The 17,679-nt window shown below is 30.1% G+C and overlaps 1 protein-coding gene across 1 annotated transcript in view; it reads right to left on the reverse strand.

The window, feature by feature from the left end:
* The window catches only part of LOC121115866 (neuronal acetylcholine receptor subunit alpha-7), a 10,439-nt gene extending 1,120 nt beyond the window's left edge, over positions 1-9,319 (reverse strand). Inside the window, exons 1-6 of the mRNA XM_040710031.2 lie at positions 8,727-9,319; positions 7,320-7,454; positions 1,456-1,797; positions 1,229-1,387; positions 606-771; positions 159-226 (exon numbers count right to left, since the gene is read on the reverse strand). Coding sequence (XP_040565965.2) covers positions 159-226; positions 606-771; positions 1,229-1,387; positions 1,456-1,797; positions 7,320-7,454; positions 8,727-9,278 — 1,422 coding nt within the window. The 5' untranslated portion in view covers positions 9,279-9,319. The remainder of the gene's footprint in view (positions 1-158; positions 227-605; positions 772-1,228; positions 1,388-1,455; positions 1,798-7,319; positions 7,455-8,726) is intronic.
* Positions 9,320-17,679: the final 8,360 nt, after the last annotated feature.

A 17,679-nucleotide genomic window follows, 5' to 3' on the forward strand; every position in this document is an offset into this window, starting at 1 on the left:
TATATATCAACAACCTATATTCTTCGTAATGGATGCTAAATGCCTATAGCCTCATACCATTTTTGAAATTTAAAATAATTATTTTTGATAGACATAATTTTGTTATAATTAACTATCAAAAGCCATGATTCAAGAACGCAGTTGTATTATCAAATTACCTGTTCTTCTATTTTGTTTGTAATAACTTGAATTTCAATTAAAATATCATGGAGGGTTGCATCCAAACCTATCAAAGAGAGAAAGAGAAGAAAAAGGTTATTCTACATAAGGACCAGTTTAAGTATGAGCACGGTAGAATGTGAAGATTAATGCGTGGGGAATTTTTTTTCTTCTTATAAAATTTAAAGTTAATTATGAATCTAGTTAAAAAAAAAGAATTGCATTTCTGTTCGCAACTTTTTTTTTACAATCAAGCGTGGGGCCTAAGAAAAGCCATATCCTCCCATTTAAAAAATTAGCACTGACTGTCACACAAATTTATTTTGACGTTTTACATTCAGTATCAAAAATTTGCAGCATCTTAAGGGGACTGTTATTAGGGAGAATGGAGTTCAAGGATCTGCCTAGTTCTAAAAATGTTTAAAAAAACTTGGCAAACTTCTTACAAGAAACTTCTGTTATTTGTGGCGAGTTTTCATCCTCTTCTATTTCCTGAATATTGTATTTATGTACAGGACAATGATCTGGTACAGGACTGTATAAGTCCTCCATTTTTAATGACGATGACTCAAAGGCATCCGAATGAAGATCTTCCAATTCCATTTCCATACTCTAAATAGCAAACATTTAATTGATGTATATTAAATTCTAGGGTTGTATCAGTCCTTAATATGGGAATTAAAATTGTTCCTGTTAAGTCTAGTCCCGTCATTGGTCATTTTAAAACGCCTTCTATTAGGCAATTTTTTACTAATATTATAATAATGTATCTCAGTTTACTATTTGAGTAAGTTTAATCAAACTTTAAGTATCTTAACAATTCATGAATATTTTGCCATTATTATTTATTTAGGCCTAATTAAAGTCTAAAATAGCCCTCTTAAAAATTACAGAAGATTGATTTATGATGATGTCACTTGTATATATCTAGGATAACGTCATTTATTGAAGATTGTTCTATGGGATGACTTTTGTGTCCGATTCAGACGCATCCTTAAAATTTAGGACTGGATCTCAAAACTTTGTGACTGATACAGTAATACAACCCTATTTAATTAATTTGACTGACCTTTTTTGAGGCTGTTCCAGAGGCAAGATTCTCTTGGTTTGGAAAGGACATGAGAAGGATTTTAGGCAAAACTTTAAAAAATATAAATCGAAACCATTTCGGCATGTCTCCATACTCTGTTAATCTATGATGATAATTAATAACCAATATTGAGCAAATCTAAAATATGAAAAACATTCAGGTAATGAAGATATTATGCACAAAAATTATGTAATTAAGTTACTTACAACAGACGAGGCTATCATAATCATAATACAGGAAAAGTAAATTCCAACAAGAGGTGTTTTAGACGAAGGAGGTTGCATGTCCGTCACCATATTCATGAAGAACGTCAAGGACATTAAAATTGTTATTTCCAATGTAATTTTTTCACCAGACTCAGGTGGGAAATAAAAACCTAATATCGCCATGGAAGCAATCAGTACACAAGGTAGAGTCCAGTTTCCGAGATAATAGAGTGTTCGACGTCGTAGTTGAATAGTGTAAGTAATGTCTTGAAAGATTTTATCCTTACAGCAGTCATAAATATCCTCTGTTCGAATTGCAGGCATTCCAAGGACTTCCCATTCCTACCAAAAAACATGTTAGTATACAGGGGCGTCGGTAGGATTATATATGTATATTTTTTATACAGCTCTGTACTATTGAATATGAGTAGAGGATTTGTTTTTAGCGGCGTGCATGTGTAGCTGAAGCTCAGATTTAAAAAAAAGGTAAGTAAATTATATGAAATAAAAAATATTAATGTGACTTTAGATCAAGGTTAATACAAGTACAAAGTTAGACCATTATGTAATCGAGCTTGCTAGGATTTTCAATTTGATGTATCGTACCGACTGCTGGGCAAGATAAGCAGATTTTGACAAAAAGACACAGCCACTCATAGTCTATGATGCCACTATTGCTAGAATGTTCAATTTAATGTATCGTACCGACTGTTAAGCATGAAAAACAGATTTTGACAGAACACGCAACTACTCATCTACTATGACGTCAATATTAAAACCGTTGTGCAAGTCCAACATGAGTAGTACACGCGTTATGGTATAACCTTGTATTTCTATTTACCTTGACTTTATATGAGTTTTAGCAATGAGTGTGTGCAGGTAAAGCTCAGCCAACTAGGAACTAAAGTATATGCTGCCTGGCTCATTATGTCATTCCCCCCCCCCCAAAGGCTGTCATTATTCTTCTTTCATTCTTGAAGAGAGAACACCTAAGTATTGTGTAACTACATATTAATGTGCTCATAAAAAATGGAGAATAACAGTGAGGTTTTTTGGGGGAATGCCAACTACTACCGCTGGTTAAATTATATGCTTTTTTATTCTTCTTCATATAACTACAATTATAGGAGTTGATTAAAATTTGATATGAGTTTAATTTAATTCTCTCCAAAGTAAAAATATATTTTATTCCAGGACATGTTTGTACAGATAAATTCACTAATTTTATTAATAAAACAACGTTGTGTTTACTAAATAGATAATTTGCACTCATTTTTAGAAGCACCTTTCCTCTATAAATACAAAAATTCATCGGATGCTTTGTCCCGATGTCTATTTAAAAATATCGAATCTATCTCACATAATGGACACTAGACTCACGCATTTAAAATGATGGGAAACATAATGTTAATGCCTTTATCATCCAATTGGGACAGAACCGGACATCAAAACTTTGGGACGGATACATCCCTGAAACCTATATCTAAATGCTACTTATACTAGATTTCTCAGTCACACCGCATTTAAAAAATATCTCACATGTAAGAAATGTACTATGTACACTAGCAAAATATTAACACAAGTTTCTTCTATTTAATTCCTTGTTCCAAGTTATAATATTTTGAATCTTATCAAGTATCATAAATTATAGGAGAAAAATAAAATAACATTCCTTTTTACTTGAAAAATAGTTTTAGAAAACGAATGCATTTTTAAAACTATGATCTTATACATGTATAATATACAATTAGCCATAATTGATAATTGTATAAGTTTAAAAAAACAAACAAATAATGTCTTTTCATATTATGGTGTTACAAGTAGGTAACTAAGGAAAAAGGGGTTTTAATTACATTTGTAGTTATATATAGAATAATTTAAGTATTAGTTCAGAATTTACAGATAATGGTTATATTTTTTGTATACAAATTCTTAATCTCTAAAGGTATGTACAAATGTAACTTTCATGGTTGACCATAAATTTTAACCCTCTTTAATTTAATTAATTAAGTGATAGGTTGATCCTAGAGTAAAAGTAAATATTTCAGAAAAATTATCGAATTTTAATCTTTATTTAATAATTTATTCGATATATTTGCCTAGTTTATCAACTACTACTCAAAGACGAGATTGAAATGTCTCGCAAACTGCATGTATCATATCTTTGGAAATTTGTACGGGTTCCTGTAAATGTTTGTTTGAGCTTTCCGCACGTTTTCAGGATTACTTGTTGACCTTGAGAGTCCACTTCCTGGGTTGCTATCCATATTTCCAGTCTCTTTTTTGATGTTATATTTTATAGATCTGAGACTAATTGAAAGTCTTAAAATCTGAAATATTTGGTGCAGTGATTTAGCAACACGATAAAGATTTTCTACTGTTTTTCTTAGAAAATACGTCTCGAATAAAAAATTAACTTCCATCGCATTCATTTTTTAATAGAAGAGAAGGATTGAACCCAAATTGCGTTCCAACCAATCAGATTGCAGATGGGATACTTTTTGCCAAAATATTACAAATCAAATCTTAGAGTTTTAAACTTTTAGGCAACCCTGTAACTATTTACCTACAAGGGGGTCATAAATGAAAATTTTCAGTACAGCAGTTTACCCTAAAGAGACTAAAGGTGGATCTAAATTTATTTCCATGGAATACATTCAACAAGGAATGGAACAGAAATAATAAACAAAGACATTAGTCCTCAAAACAAACATAGCTACGCACAATATATAAATCATATAATTTTTTTTCAAAATTAGAATATTTTGAAAACTGTAAGAGAAATGAGATCAATAATAAGATCGTTGATGATTTGTAACATATAAAACAAATAAATAACTGAAGAAAAAAAAACTGCTAAAACAATATTAATAGAAAATATTTTATTTAATAATGTTAGACTTATATCTTTAATACAAAACCTAAAAAAAGTTTTTTTTTACATTATACCATTCAATTTTGATATATTTCTTTGATCAATAGTTCAATCTCTCTTTTCAAAGTTTTTCCACCGATTATGATCCTTTTTTCGGTAACAAAATTTCATATGACAGACATAATTTTTCCGGCAATGACGTTTGTTTTGTTATGTCAAACTTTGACCAAATCTGTAAACTTCTTTAATATTATATTTATTAAGTCTTCCATGGCAGGAGTAAATAAAGATTTATTGCTTTCCAAATTGATAATTAATTTTCCAAGTATTGGGTTTTTAGAAACTGCATACAAATATAACTTATATCATTTCTGATATTGCAAAAAAACACCCACCTCCATTACGTATTTTAAGGAATTCAACATTCGAGTTTTCTTGTATTTGAAAGATAAGTCTAATCGGTTCTAACTATTTCTATGAAATTTTCTCTATTGTTAATATTCTATTCGAAATTATGTAACATAATACTTTCTCCGTTTTTTCACAAGACGGATGACCTGTTTTGTATACTTAAAACATCTTAAAAATAATATGATATCAACTTATTCATTCATCATACATATATTCAAAGAAATTAAATATATATCTACTATAATATAATATTATAGTTCGTGTATGTTTATTTGTATTTCCGCTGATTAGCAAGTTTGTCTTACTATTGTTTGTTTGTGCATTATAAAATAATTTGTAATAAAGGGAACAAAGATGATTAGCGAGTTTGTTTTAGTATTCTTAGTATGTGCATATTAAAATAACTCGTAATAAAATATAAAATACACGTACATCCCAGTATATTTAAATATACAAGAAAAAGGGAATGTTATGACGTCTAATGTATTGTATGTAGAAAAATATTTTCTCTGGTTCCTATCCTTCTTTTTATCTACAAATTTAATCCATGATTATTTTTATTAAATTTGCATATTACAATATTTTCGAATCTCAATAGGTCTCCCTTACTAAATAAAAAGGTTCTGTGATTCTCGTTTGGGTGAAAAAAAAATGTCATGTTAGTAATTTTCGTGATCTAAAATGGAATTTATCATGAAATTTTCACTTAAACAAACAAAATACATTTACAATCACATAAACTCTTTATTTTAAAAGAGATAATTTTTTAGGCTTAAAGATGAAAAACTCTTAGAAATAAATTGTTAGGGGTGTCCGCAGGGGGTGGGTTGGAGGGGCTGTATCCATCCCAAATTAAGATTTGTTTCTCTTAAAGATTTTTTTTGGGGTCAGGATGAAAAGAATTTACGCAAAAATAGGGGTATTTTTTTTTTTCAAAGATTCCTTTTCTGAAAAAAAAATTCATACGGGCAAATTATGCAACAGAGCAAAATATTAAAAAATTAAATAAAAAAAAATCTATTTTTGTGAATAGCTATGGATTTTTTAAATTTATTCGAAAAAATTTAATATTTGAATTTTTTTATTTTATATTTATTTTTACATGAAGAACTGTAGATTTCTGAAATTTTTTTGTAGAAAAAAACTGATACTTGAATTTTTTTTTCCAAAAATCTAATTTTCTGTAAATAGTCATAGATAATTGAAATTTGTCTCCAAAAAATTTAATATTTAAAACTTAATTTTTGGAATTTGTTTTCAAATAATTCCTTGTATACTTTTTATGCAGATAATAACAAAGAAATTTCGCGCATTTCATAAAAAGGGATAAATAAAAAAAAATAAAACGGCGTATCCTTAAGGAGGATTTGGGTCACAAGTCTAGGGAGGTCATATAAATTCAGTGTTTGACAGCTTTACACAGTCAAAAGAGGCTGGAACGATCGAAGATCCTCCATATGAAATTGAAGAACCCCAATATGAAAATCCTCATTTTTTTTAATGAATTTTTTTTCACTGTTCACACATTCATCAACTCCCAGAGCCTTTGGTACATCGCCAAGAACCCCAAAAACACCTCTTCCGAGGAAAAATTCACCAGGCATTCGAACATCCAGCCAATGCCAGTATGCTCGGTGTCATTGGTAATGACGGTAAGGCGTTTCCACAGGCGTGGATAAAAAGGACTTTGAAGGCCAATGAATGTATAATTACCTTGGTCAAGAAGGGTTTCCCCACCCTCAACACAACCTACAGCATTTGAAATTGGGTGTGGAAACAGGATGAAACAGCGTGCCACACTTCTAAGATCACCCAAAAGTATATGATCAACAAATTAGGGGTGGATGGATTTTGGTCCAATGAGATGTGGCCGACCAACTCCCCCGACCTGAGCCCACTGGACAACTACGTGCGTAGCTCAGTAGAGAGGAAGGCCAACACCCACTAACACAACAGCGTGGAGGTCATAAAGGTCAAGGTGGAGGAAGAATGGGAAAACATTCCGGGAGTCACCCTCAGGAAAGTCTGTCGCAATTTTGAACCCGATAGGAGCTCTTTATTACGGCATAGGGCGGAATTTTGGGAAAAGAATAGAAATTAAAATATCCTGCGTCTCCTTTTTAATAATCTTTTTTTGTATCATTAATATTAAGCCTAGTTTTCTCTTTCTTTCTAATAAAGTAAAAAGTTTACAAGGACTTATGACCCAAACAGTATTTTCGTGAACAGCTGCAGATTTTTGAATTTTTTTCAAAAATATATATAATCCTGTGGACTGTGATTGTATAATGGTACGTTCTAAAATTATACACGTTTAAATTTAGTAAACCACATAAGAGTGGAGTGAATAACCATTCTCTTTTCCCTGAGCATGCCCTCTCTTACATGCTTACCTGGAACGTTTTTTTATAAATTCATGAAATGTTCATTTTTATAAAAGACGAATTGTACATGTAAAAAGTCCAAAATATTTTAAAATTTTATAAAGTCAAAAACCAATATATATAATCCTACGGACGCCCTTGATAAAGATGTATTATGTTTATACAATAAAATGAACATTGGAAGTTAGACTTACAACACTGGTCTCAAAATTAGTCAAATCTCCCTTTGAATCCATCATAGACAAGTTCAAGCGATTCCCATCATGAGTCCAACTTCCAAATTTGAAAGTGCAATTTTGTTCATCAAATGGAAACCAAGTTATGTCAATCTGTCAAAAAAAAAAAAAAAAGATTATGAATAGGTACACCAATTACAACATATACTGGTTGTTTTTTTTCCCTTTTTTTCCCCAACTCATTGCCATTGTAAAAATGGTATCATATGATATCCAACATTGATCAAGGAAAATTATTATCGAGATATAGATGCTTGGGAGTAATGTGACAAAATTGTTTGACCTCACTCATGCCCAGATCGTAATTCGGTAGAATAAATTTAAAAAAAGTGTAATCGAGAGGAAGACTTGTTCATCTCACTCATGTATAACCAGTGATGGGCAATTTAACCTATCTTTTTAACTAGTTATGTTAAAGTTAATTATTATTTTATTTCTTTATAACTAGGTGAATTAAAGTTAATTTCGATTTCCATGAAAATTAACTAGTTAAGTGAAAGTTAATTTTGAGTTTTATTTTTTTTAGCTAGTTATTTTTGAAATTTTTTTAACTAGTTAAGTTTAAGTTAATTAACTTTAGAGTAATTTAAGTTAAATTAACTCACCCCACCTTGATTAAGTTAACATTTATTTCGCTACTAAAAAATAAATATTTAAGTTAGTCTGTTGATAGATTTATCAAGGCTTTATAATAAAGATTATTCTGTCGGTCTCTCTAGCTGAAATTTTCTACACTTCCAATTGAAGGATAACAAAAAAATACAAACTCCAGTTACTACTAAAATGGAAGTCAAAAACAGCTAAAATTTCAGACTTTTTTGAGTTTCTATTTAATTTTAAACTATATGTAAAATTATCAAAATATAGGAGATAATATAAAAACGACATTTTCTACTACACTGAGAAAAAAATCCTTTTTATCAATTCGATGTGGAATGCCCCAGTTAAAAAGTGTTAACAAAACAAATAGTGTCGACTCAGTGTTTAACTAAATCATCGGAGAATTAACAGTTACTTAAAGACCATTTTTTAGTATTTCAACTTAGAATAAGAAAATAAATTTAACTGTAACTAATTAACTGAATCAAGTTAAGTTAAAATGAAGATAATCCAGTTTAAAATATAACAAGTTAAGTTAAAAGTTTATTTTGATAAATTAAAAATTAACGAGTTAAGTTAAAAGTTAATTAACGAAAAAGCTGAGATAGCTGCATTAACTTGCCCAACTCTGCTTATAACTCCTGACTATTTCGTTTCTTCAATATTAATAAAAAAAAAATTTTTTTTCTACTTTTTCGTTAAAAATGGATATGTGAAAATTGCAATGCGTAATCCTGTATGTATTAAAAATAAATGTTGAATCACCTCACATGTTGATTGTATGATCCCGGGTGGCATATATCGAATCTCCCCTTCATTAGATAATAAAAGATTCACATGGTAAAAATTATTAAAAGCAGTAGACGCCGAGTTATACAATAAAATATCGGGGGTCCAAACATGTTCTGTAGGAATTTGAAGTCTTTCAATTTTGGGATACTCTGAGCGATTCCAGTGTAAGTTATGGTCCTTCCAAATGAGTGTAATCCAAAGATTAGCGGTGAGAATTTGATTTTTTTCATCCAAACCAATGATTCGTCGAAGGGATACACCCATTGATAATTGAACAGGCTCTTTTGGATCTCTTACTGGACGTTCCAAAATGTTGTAGTTATTGAAAACAAAGTTCAAAACTTTTTTTTCGGTTTGACCTCCGAATACGGTAGGGCTGAAGTATACCATTACGATGATGATCATTATCACATTCATTCTGATAGACCGTTGCACTTGAGTATTAATAATATAGTTTATCCTTAAGTTATTTTCCCTCTCAGTTCTCATATATATATATATATAAGATTTTGTAGATATACTCATATAGATAAATACAAATACATAGAGATATGTTAAGAATATACACATCTGAATGTATTTTTGAAAAGTTCAATATTGTCGGAGAACAACTCTCTATAATAATTTAAATGCCAAAATTACGTTGACACTCAATATGGACACGAAACATATTTCCTTTAATGTAGATTGTAGAATAGGGTGGGTCTTTTTGTGGGAAGCTTGATCGACTTTTCGAATTTTGAAAACAGTGAACATAACATTTGTATATTGATATACAAATAATTTGTGTAGAATGAGCTTAAGGGAGTGGGCTTAAAAGATTCCCCAATACCTTTTTAAAACTGGTGTTTTTTCATAACAATTATTTATTTTGTGAGCATGACTAATCCCCTTCACTCTTTTGTAAAGAAAAGATCATTGTATTTATTTTTATGACGATTATTTATTTATCAGGTATTGGTGATGACTGATAACTAGTATCTTAAAAAAATGAAATAATATTTTTTCGGTCTTAATGATTAAAGATGAAAATTGCAAAATATTTTACAGAAAATAAAAATTCAATTTGTAGGACACAAAGTTAATAGAAATACAAGGCTATGCCATAACGCTTTTCCGATTCATGGGTGACTAACACCATGCGTTTTAATGGTGACGTCAAAGATTATAGCTTTTACCAAGAGGAGCTAAATATCACCTTCCTTTACTGATACTATTAGAGTATAGATGTTATACTCTATGATGTCAAAATCTGTCTGCCTTTCCTAGCAGTCGGTCGGTACATCAGATTGAAAATTCTAGCAAGCCCAATTACCTGATGGTCTAACCCTATATTTCTATTAAGCTTGGTAGGACCTATAAATTTTATTCAATAAGAACGATACTCTAATCATTTGATTATATTGTAGGTTAACAATACAAGTCAAGTTTCTCCAGGAATCTAATTAATTACCATAATTAGTACTAATGAAAATAATACTTTAAAATCTCTAAAAGATGTCTAAATAAAGTTTAACCTGAATAAGGAAACCTTTAAAATTCGTTAATTGTCTGAAAATTTGGTATGGAAGTTTTTTACAGTACTAAAAATTTCCAAATACCACCATCAACGATTCTTATAATTTTTGATTTTCGACTCACTCTAATGTAGAGTAAGTACTTCATATAAAATACATACTATTGGTTAAAATAACTTTGTATAAATGTTAGTGTTGGATTAATCCTAGGACTGATTTTCTAATCTGTCTCCCAACTCCCTAAACTTTTAAGTCTTATTTTTCAATCGGTTCTATTTTTTTTAACCATACAACGGTCCTAAGAACCGATACACCAGTCTCTCAATCCTACAGTCCTATTTATGTAAGAACTAAAAAAATAATGCAGGAAAACTAGAACTTATAAAAATAGGTTATAGTCACATACGTCATACTTTTAACTTCGGGTGTCTTGTCTCTTTGAAAGTGGTTATAAATTATGATGAAACTTCAGAGAATCAAATTGTGCAAAGCAGTAACTACGTGGTTTCAGCTGTTATAATTTCCATAAAAGACCGATAAGGACCGGTTCTAGAACTTACATATTTTATTAGGACTGGACTGATATTACTGCGGTATTTTTCGTTTTTTAGACGACTGATATAACATTACTAAATGTATAACTTTGAAGTTTTCCTATATGGCCTTATTTTTTTAACTACAAAGCTTATCAATAAAAGGCATGACAAAGAGATACTTTTAATTGGTGCAAATGTCAAAAAAGCCAACATTAATGTTAATATTTAATATTCCTTTTGCCTACATATGTAAATATTTGTGTTTTGAATACATTATTATACTTTTTTGGCTTTCTAGATTTTAATATTTGTGCTTATGTTTTTATTTATTAGTTTTTACTGCTTGTTTTTATTTTTGATTTAACTCATTTTTCTCTAAATAACCAGCGTCTATTTCTATGTATCTAGGAACACTTAAAAATATCTTTATTATCCTATTAGTAAATTATATTTCTGAATGCTGATTGGTTGACTTTGAATGAGCTTAAGTTGCGAACAATGACTAACAATTATTGAATAATAATTTGAGAGATTGGAAAAATGGGCTAATTACCAATTTTTGCATTTTTATATTTCTTTTTGGAGATAAGGTTGTAATATTAAGATAATTAGGCTCTAAGGCGCCCAACTTAAGCCACCGGTACTTTTTTCATTCCAATTTTTAGGATTAATTTTTAATCATGGCCTCATGGTTAAAATTGAGCAAGTTGCCACTGACGAACAAATATATTCTTTCGGAGTAAATATTATTATCAAGGGAATCAACGAAACAATGTATACTTGAAGTTGACATTTGAGAGGAATTATTATAATTTCCACATGTTGTTGTATAACGTACACAAAATACTTCTTTCGAGGCAAAACTAAATCAAAGTTGGGCAAATCTTTTTAGAAAAGAACCACATTGATAAAGTTGTAATTTTTGAAGAGCCTTTAAAAAAAACATTCTTCAAAGGTATATTAATTTATATACTTAATGTGTAAAAATGACAAAATAGAATAATTATAAGTAAAACAATTGATCTAGCACAACGATATCCTCAAATCATCGATAACTCTTATATATTTTTTTTATTCAACTGAAAAATAGTGTTCTGATTTTTCTGAGCATTAATTGTTTGAGCTTGAATTAGCTGTAGTTAAGCTAACAATTATTATTTTTGATAAAAAAAATCAGTCCCACAGTTTAGGATAATTGTCTAACAACCAATTAATTTTGGACCTTATTTATTTCCTTTTTTAGAGTAAAAGTTGGGAGATAAAATAAAGATTGTTATGTGTTTTATAAATCTATATATAACTAAGTGTTTTGATATAAAAAATTTACATGAAATCAGATTTATTACGGTTCATAAAAGTTTTTCGGGGGGCCACAAAAAGGATTTGGCTGTCCCCATATGGTCTGTTGACCTTATTTAACACACTCTTGAAATAGATCATTAAATATCTATTTGTTTGTCAGTTATGATAACTCAAAATGCTCTAAAATAGTTAAAAAAGCTTTGTTTTTGACTAATGTTTATTGAAATATAAATATTCTTGCATTATCTCTTCCCCATAGATAGGGGGGGTGGGGAGTCAATTTTATCCCAACTTTTGGGATGCAAAATAATTCTTTAAGCACTCTCGAAAAGAAAATTAATTTCCTACCCCTAAAATTAGTTTTTCACTCATGAATACGTATTTTTTTAATTTATTTTCCAAGTAATAAGAAGAAAATAGCAAATGTTGTTATCATTGAAACCTTTTTATGCTTACAGCAATAGTTTTATAACATTTCCAGTTACTAAAATACAGTTTTGAGGTCATATAAAAGATCAAAAGTAACAAAAAAGGTAAATTTCTTCTAATTTATTTCATTTTAACGTGTGTACTAGGGTGTCCAATTCCGGATACTCGAACGAAAGATTGTCTAAATATTTTAAGGCCGGCCTTTAAATTAAAAACTATGGATTCATTTCAATCTTGTAAATATCCGGACGAAATTCTTTCTGCAATTAGTAGTGTTGTAAATTAACATTAGGATAGAATTGAAAAAGTCATTGCTATTACTCTTCCAAAATTAGCCAAGGGATTCCATCCACAGAGAGCAGATATCTTTGGATTTGGAGATTTTAATTTCACAGTCATGTACGTGAAGATGGTGAGCTATTGGTGTGTTGGTATGTTATTTGAAGTTTATAAAACTTTTTTTTTTAAATTAATAATAATAGTACTACTGAGGTTACAAGAGCCAATATTAAGAGAATTTGGGGGTTGCTACGATGAGACTTTGTGTTCTACCTTACTTAACCGGATTGATATAGTAGTATATTTAGTTCAAGGTATAGTCCATTTCCCGCTCCATTCGTTATTATCATAGTAAGAGAATTACAATTATCAGGATCTTTCTCGACAATAACGAACCATTCATATTATAATTATTAGTATATGGAGTATATAGAAGTATTTTCTGAATAATTAAAAAAAAAAAAAAAAAAAAAAATGAACATTGTCAATGTGATTTTCCGCTCCTTCTTTGCCCGAGCAACGCCATGTAATATTTTGCTAGCATTATGTATACTTCAAAACGATGAGAGGAAAAGTAGGTATCAACCACTAATAAATTGAGTGACGTCAATCCAGTCCTCATTAGATAAATTATATGTATTTGATTTTATCAGTACAAAATGACATCATACACTTTAGTGAAATTAATACTGAAAACCAAACCAACCAATATCAATTGACCAAATCAACACAAATAAATAGCAATTGAAAAAAAGTGTTTCTTTACTTTTTTTCTTAAGAAACCTGTATTCTTCTAATTCCTTTCTTGTTGCCAACAGATATAATTTTCAAATAAGGCGTTCATATTCCGCGTTGAGGTCCTGATTCCCCCTTTTCTAACTAACCCATCTTCTCCAGGATGTGATTTTGAGTCAATGTTTACTTTTTAGACACTTTTAGGCATGATTCCAACGGGGTTCAGACTTTTTCCAATCGCATAATCACCTTTGTTAACATTTTAGCTCATTTTGTACCATTTTGTCCTAGACATTAATTATCCATAATTTTTCTTTTAATATTTTGGAACCCTTTACAAAGATAAGTAGATTAAGTTCCATATAGTTGGTCCACTATAATTCATTACCCTCACAAAAGACTGTTTGGCGTATTAAATTATGCTTCGTCCAATGGGTTGGCTGAATTAATAGGAAATAACGGCATCGAATTTGCCATAGAATATATATATTTATTATTTCGTAGAATATTTTAGACAATTCAACTAGAGTTAATACGAAGTTTTATTTAATCCATAATTCCGTTTAAAGTTTTTTTCTCACTGTTGATTAAACTTTCTACCGCTCCCCTCATGTGGCTAGTGCGAGGACAGTTCTACTTCGACTCCAAATCCTTGGTTCCCATTATTTCATTTTTTATCAACTCACTCCAACAATCCCATTTTTTAAAAACTCCTTTTTGAGCTACAATCAACTTCTTTCCCTTATCGAAATACAGTACTCCTGTTCGTACCCCTTCTGAAAGTCACAAATTTCCAGAACGCAGAAAGCAACATTTCAGAACACAATCCTTTTCCTCCACCATATAAAACATAAGCCAATTCTAAATGAATTGTCCTAGAGGTGAGACAAGATAAATTGACTACCTGTCCCTCTATACTTTTATTTATAGGGACATTCACCAACACAGGTCCAAAAAGATCAACATATACACATTCAATCCAGGCATCAGAATTGGTAAGATAGTAAAATGTTTCTATATTCTATACTGCAACGTTTCCCAAAGCTGGCGATACCGACCTCTTGGGGTGGGGCAAAAAAGAGCGATTGGGGAGACGGTGGAGAAAACTAAACTGCCCCAAATTTCTCCTTCTTGAATTACCTCCCCCAGGGGGCGGTATCACTCACTTTGGGAAACACTGCAGTGTATAATATAGAAATGTTTTACTATCTTACGCAAATTCTGCCCCCTAAAACTTTAAGAAAGTACATGAAGGACGTCTAGTAATTATAAAAATCTATGAAGTTTTTTTTGCATAAAGATATTTTATTTCTACAACTATTTAAACCAAAAGTCCTTAAGAGTCATGAAGCCCATTTGTCTGCAGATTTTTAGAAAAGTTCAAGGTACTAAAAAATAAAATATGGCGTTGATCACTTCAAAACAATCTAATAATGATTTGCGAGCTTCCTACAATATATCTTTGCTGATTGTTAGATGTGATAAGGCTTGCACGATTGGGCAGTAAGAAAGGCTTTATATACAGTTATACATTAATCTCCTAACCAAATGATGAAATCTATACCCCTTAAAAATAACTCAGTTTAAGGAAGAATATATGAAACGCCTGAAAACATCGAACATAAATTGTGAAACGTTCTTACTGCAACATAATTTAGCTTGCAATTAGATGAGTTAATCCTACTAGGAAATAAATATGCCCTTCTCGTTTATGTTTGTATTTGTCGAAAATAAAAAGTTGGTTCGAGAAATTTGTAAGAAATGTTATAACAAATACTAAAGGAGTGGTACTATTTCATATCATTGATTTTTTTTTTCCAAGAGAAAAGCATCCCACTTGCTAACATTCGTTCGGTGCAATAGATGGTGCCCCATCCATGATATATAGTCATCGTTGCTTCATCCGTTTCTTGAAAATCCCTTCTAGGTCTACTTGCAGTGGTTTATGTAATCTAAAGGCAGCGTTAGCAAACAAATCTTAGTGGTTGACTTCACAAGTCAATTAATACTGTTATCACAGCAGTAAATAAGATACCGGCACATTTCCTCAATACTAGACTGTTTCGACAGCTTAGCATTGATAATTATGAAGATTTTTAAAGTTTATTGCTACACACAGGGGTTTCATAGATATCAAATGGAAACTTCTTGAAACTTTTTTATTCTTTGATAAACTCTAAGCCCAACTTTTATTCAAAAAATATCTAAGAGTTATTTTAAAATTGAATCTTGTATCAAAATAAACAGTTCATATGAATAATATTATTTCTAGATTCCTCTTTGATTAGAAACAAAAAGAATTTCAGATCCTATAAACACTCGAACCCATTTATAAATGTACTATATATTATGTACATTTATTAGTTTTAAGATAGCCAAGTATATTTTCGGGTATGAGTGTTGTTACTATTAAATTTTGTATTATGATTTAAACAGTTGTATTTGAAACCATAAAGATTTCTTCCTCTCTTATTATTAGATTGAAACTCAAATACAAAAGAAAAGATAACCCTTCTTGAGCCCGAATGGCATTTATGTTTTATCGTACAATGGTGGACAAATCAAGTTGTGAGCTCAAACACAACGGTTTACATATTTTAACTTTGTTAGGGATTCACTATGAAAAAGCTGTTTCATTCTCCAGATCTAAATCCAGAAACGGAAGAGCAAAGTTAAAAAAAAAAAAAAGTTCAGAAAATAAACCAAACTAACCAAAAATTAATTATAGCGGTTAATTAGAGCTCAGCGGTAAATTTTATCTATTAATTATTCAAATGAGAGATATATAATTTTTAAATCTAAAAAGACCTAAGGAACCCCAAAAGTGGCTGGTTATAAAGGTATAAAATATGTGAACGTTATTGTTATTATAACATGAAAAAATAAATTAACATATTTAGATAAGGTAAACTTTGTATTTACGCAAATAAAATTTCATTAAATAAGACAAATTAAAATATTCTTATTCTTATTTCAGACAATTATAGAAGCAATGTAGATGTAGCCTAATATTGTACCAAAGCCACTCAAATTTTACATTTTCCTTAAACACTGGACATTTACAATGTCTTACCTAAAAGCAGAAAATATGATTGCCTTTTGTCAACTTTTGCTAGCTATTCTTCTCAAAAATAGATAAGCTTTTCATTTGATTACCAAAAAAAAAAAAAAAACAAGACTGAAGATCTGTTCTACAAAATATGATGTTTTAAAAGCAAATAATTATCTATAGAAGTCAGATACTTTTTTCTGTTGGAGCGAACATCAAATTCACCCATCCTATTATGTTCATGTTGGATCAAAAAAATATGTTTAGAAGGTTCTGGAAGTTTATTTTATAGGCTAAGGGGCACCAGCCGGAAAAAGTTTGGGAACCCCTATTTTTTAGTTTTTTCATTTTTTGGGGGATCAATATCTTGGTTGGTTTCAATTTTACTCTTGTCTACGTATTTTTCTTTAGAAACTTTCTGGGTCGTGTCATCTTTATTTAGCTGGAATTATATCAAATTTAATGTAATTAAACTAATAATTCTGTATTTAAAATAAGGAAAGTAAAAAATTATTGTGATTATACTTTAATAAGATAAAAACTTTAGCTATATTAGATGGCAATTATAAAGCAACCCTCTAGATTTACTTAAAGAAGAGGAACTTGACCTTCGTTGCGAGTGCGTTCATAATGCCGTAAATCTTCTTTTGTCTTTGTTTTTTGTGAGAAGTTTAGAATATAGTGATAAAAAATTTACCGGAAATTAACATGGTAACCCTAACAGTTTCAGGAGAGAGTAGCTTAACCTGTCGTTACCTTTATTGCATCAAGCAAAAAGAAACGGAAAAAAGGCTCGAAATCATAAGATGGTTAGCCAAATAAGTCAATCATACCAATTCCTATTTATCTTTTAAGTAATCCCAGATGATCAATGCCATAATATTTCCCTTCAATTTTTAAAATGTACATATACTGCATAATATTTTATTGGATACTGTTTTATAATATTGTCTAGTAATACAAGGTCCTCTTCAGGGTGTGGACTGGAGGGGCTGTATATTTCCAAAATATCCAATTTTCCAAAAAAGATTATTTTGTTAATTTTGTTTTTCCAGAAAAATTAATTTTTGAATTTGTTT

The sequence above is a fragment of the Lepeophtheirus salmonis genome, chromosome 4, assembly GCF_016086655.4.
Source record: "Lepeophtheirus salmonis chromosome 4, UVic_Lsal_1.4, whole genome shotgun sequence".
Classification (NCBI taxonomy): Eukaryota; Metazoa; Arthropoda; class Copepoda; order Siphonostomatoida; family Caligidae; genus Lepeophtheirus; species Lepeophtheirus salmonis.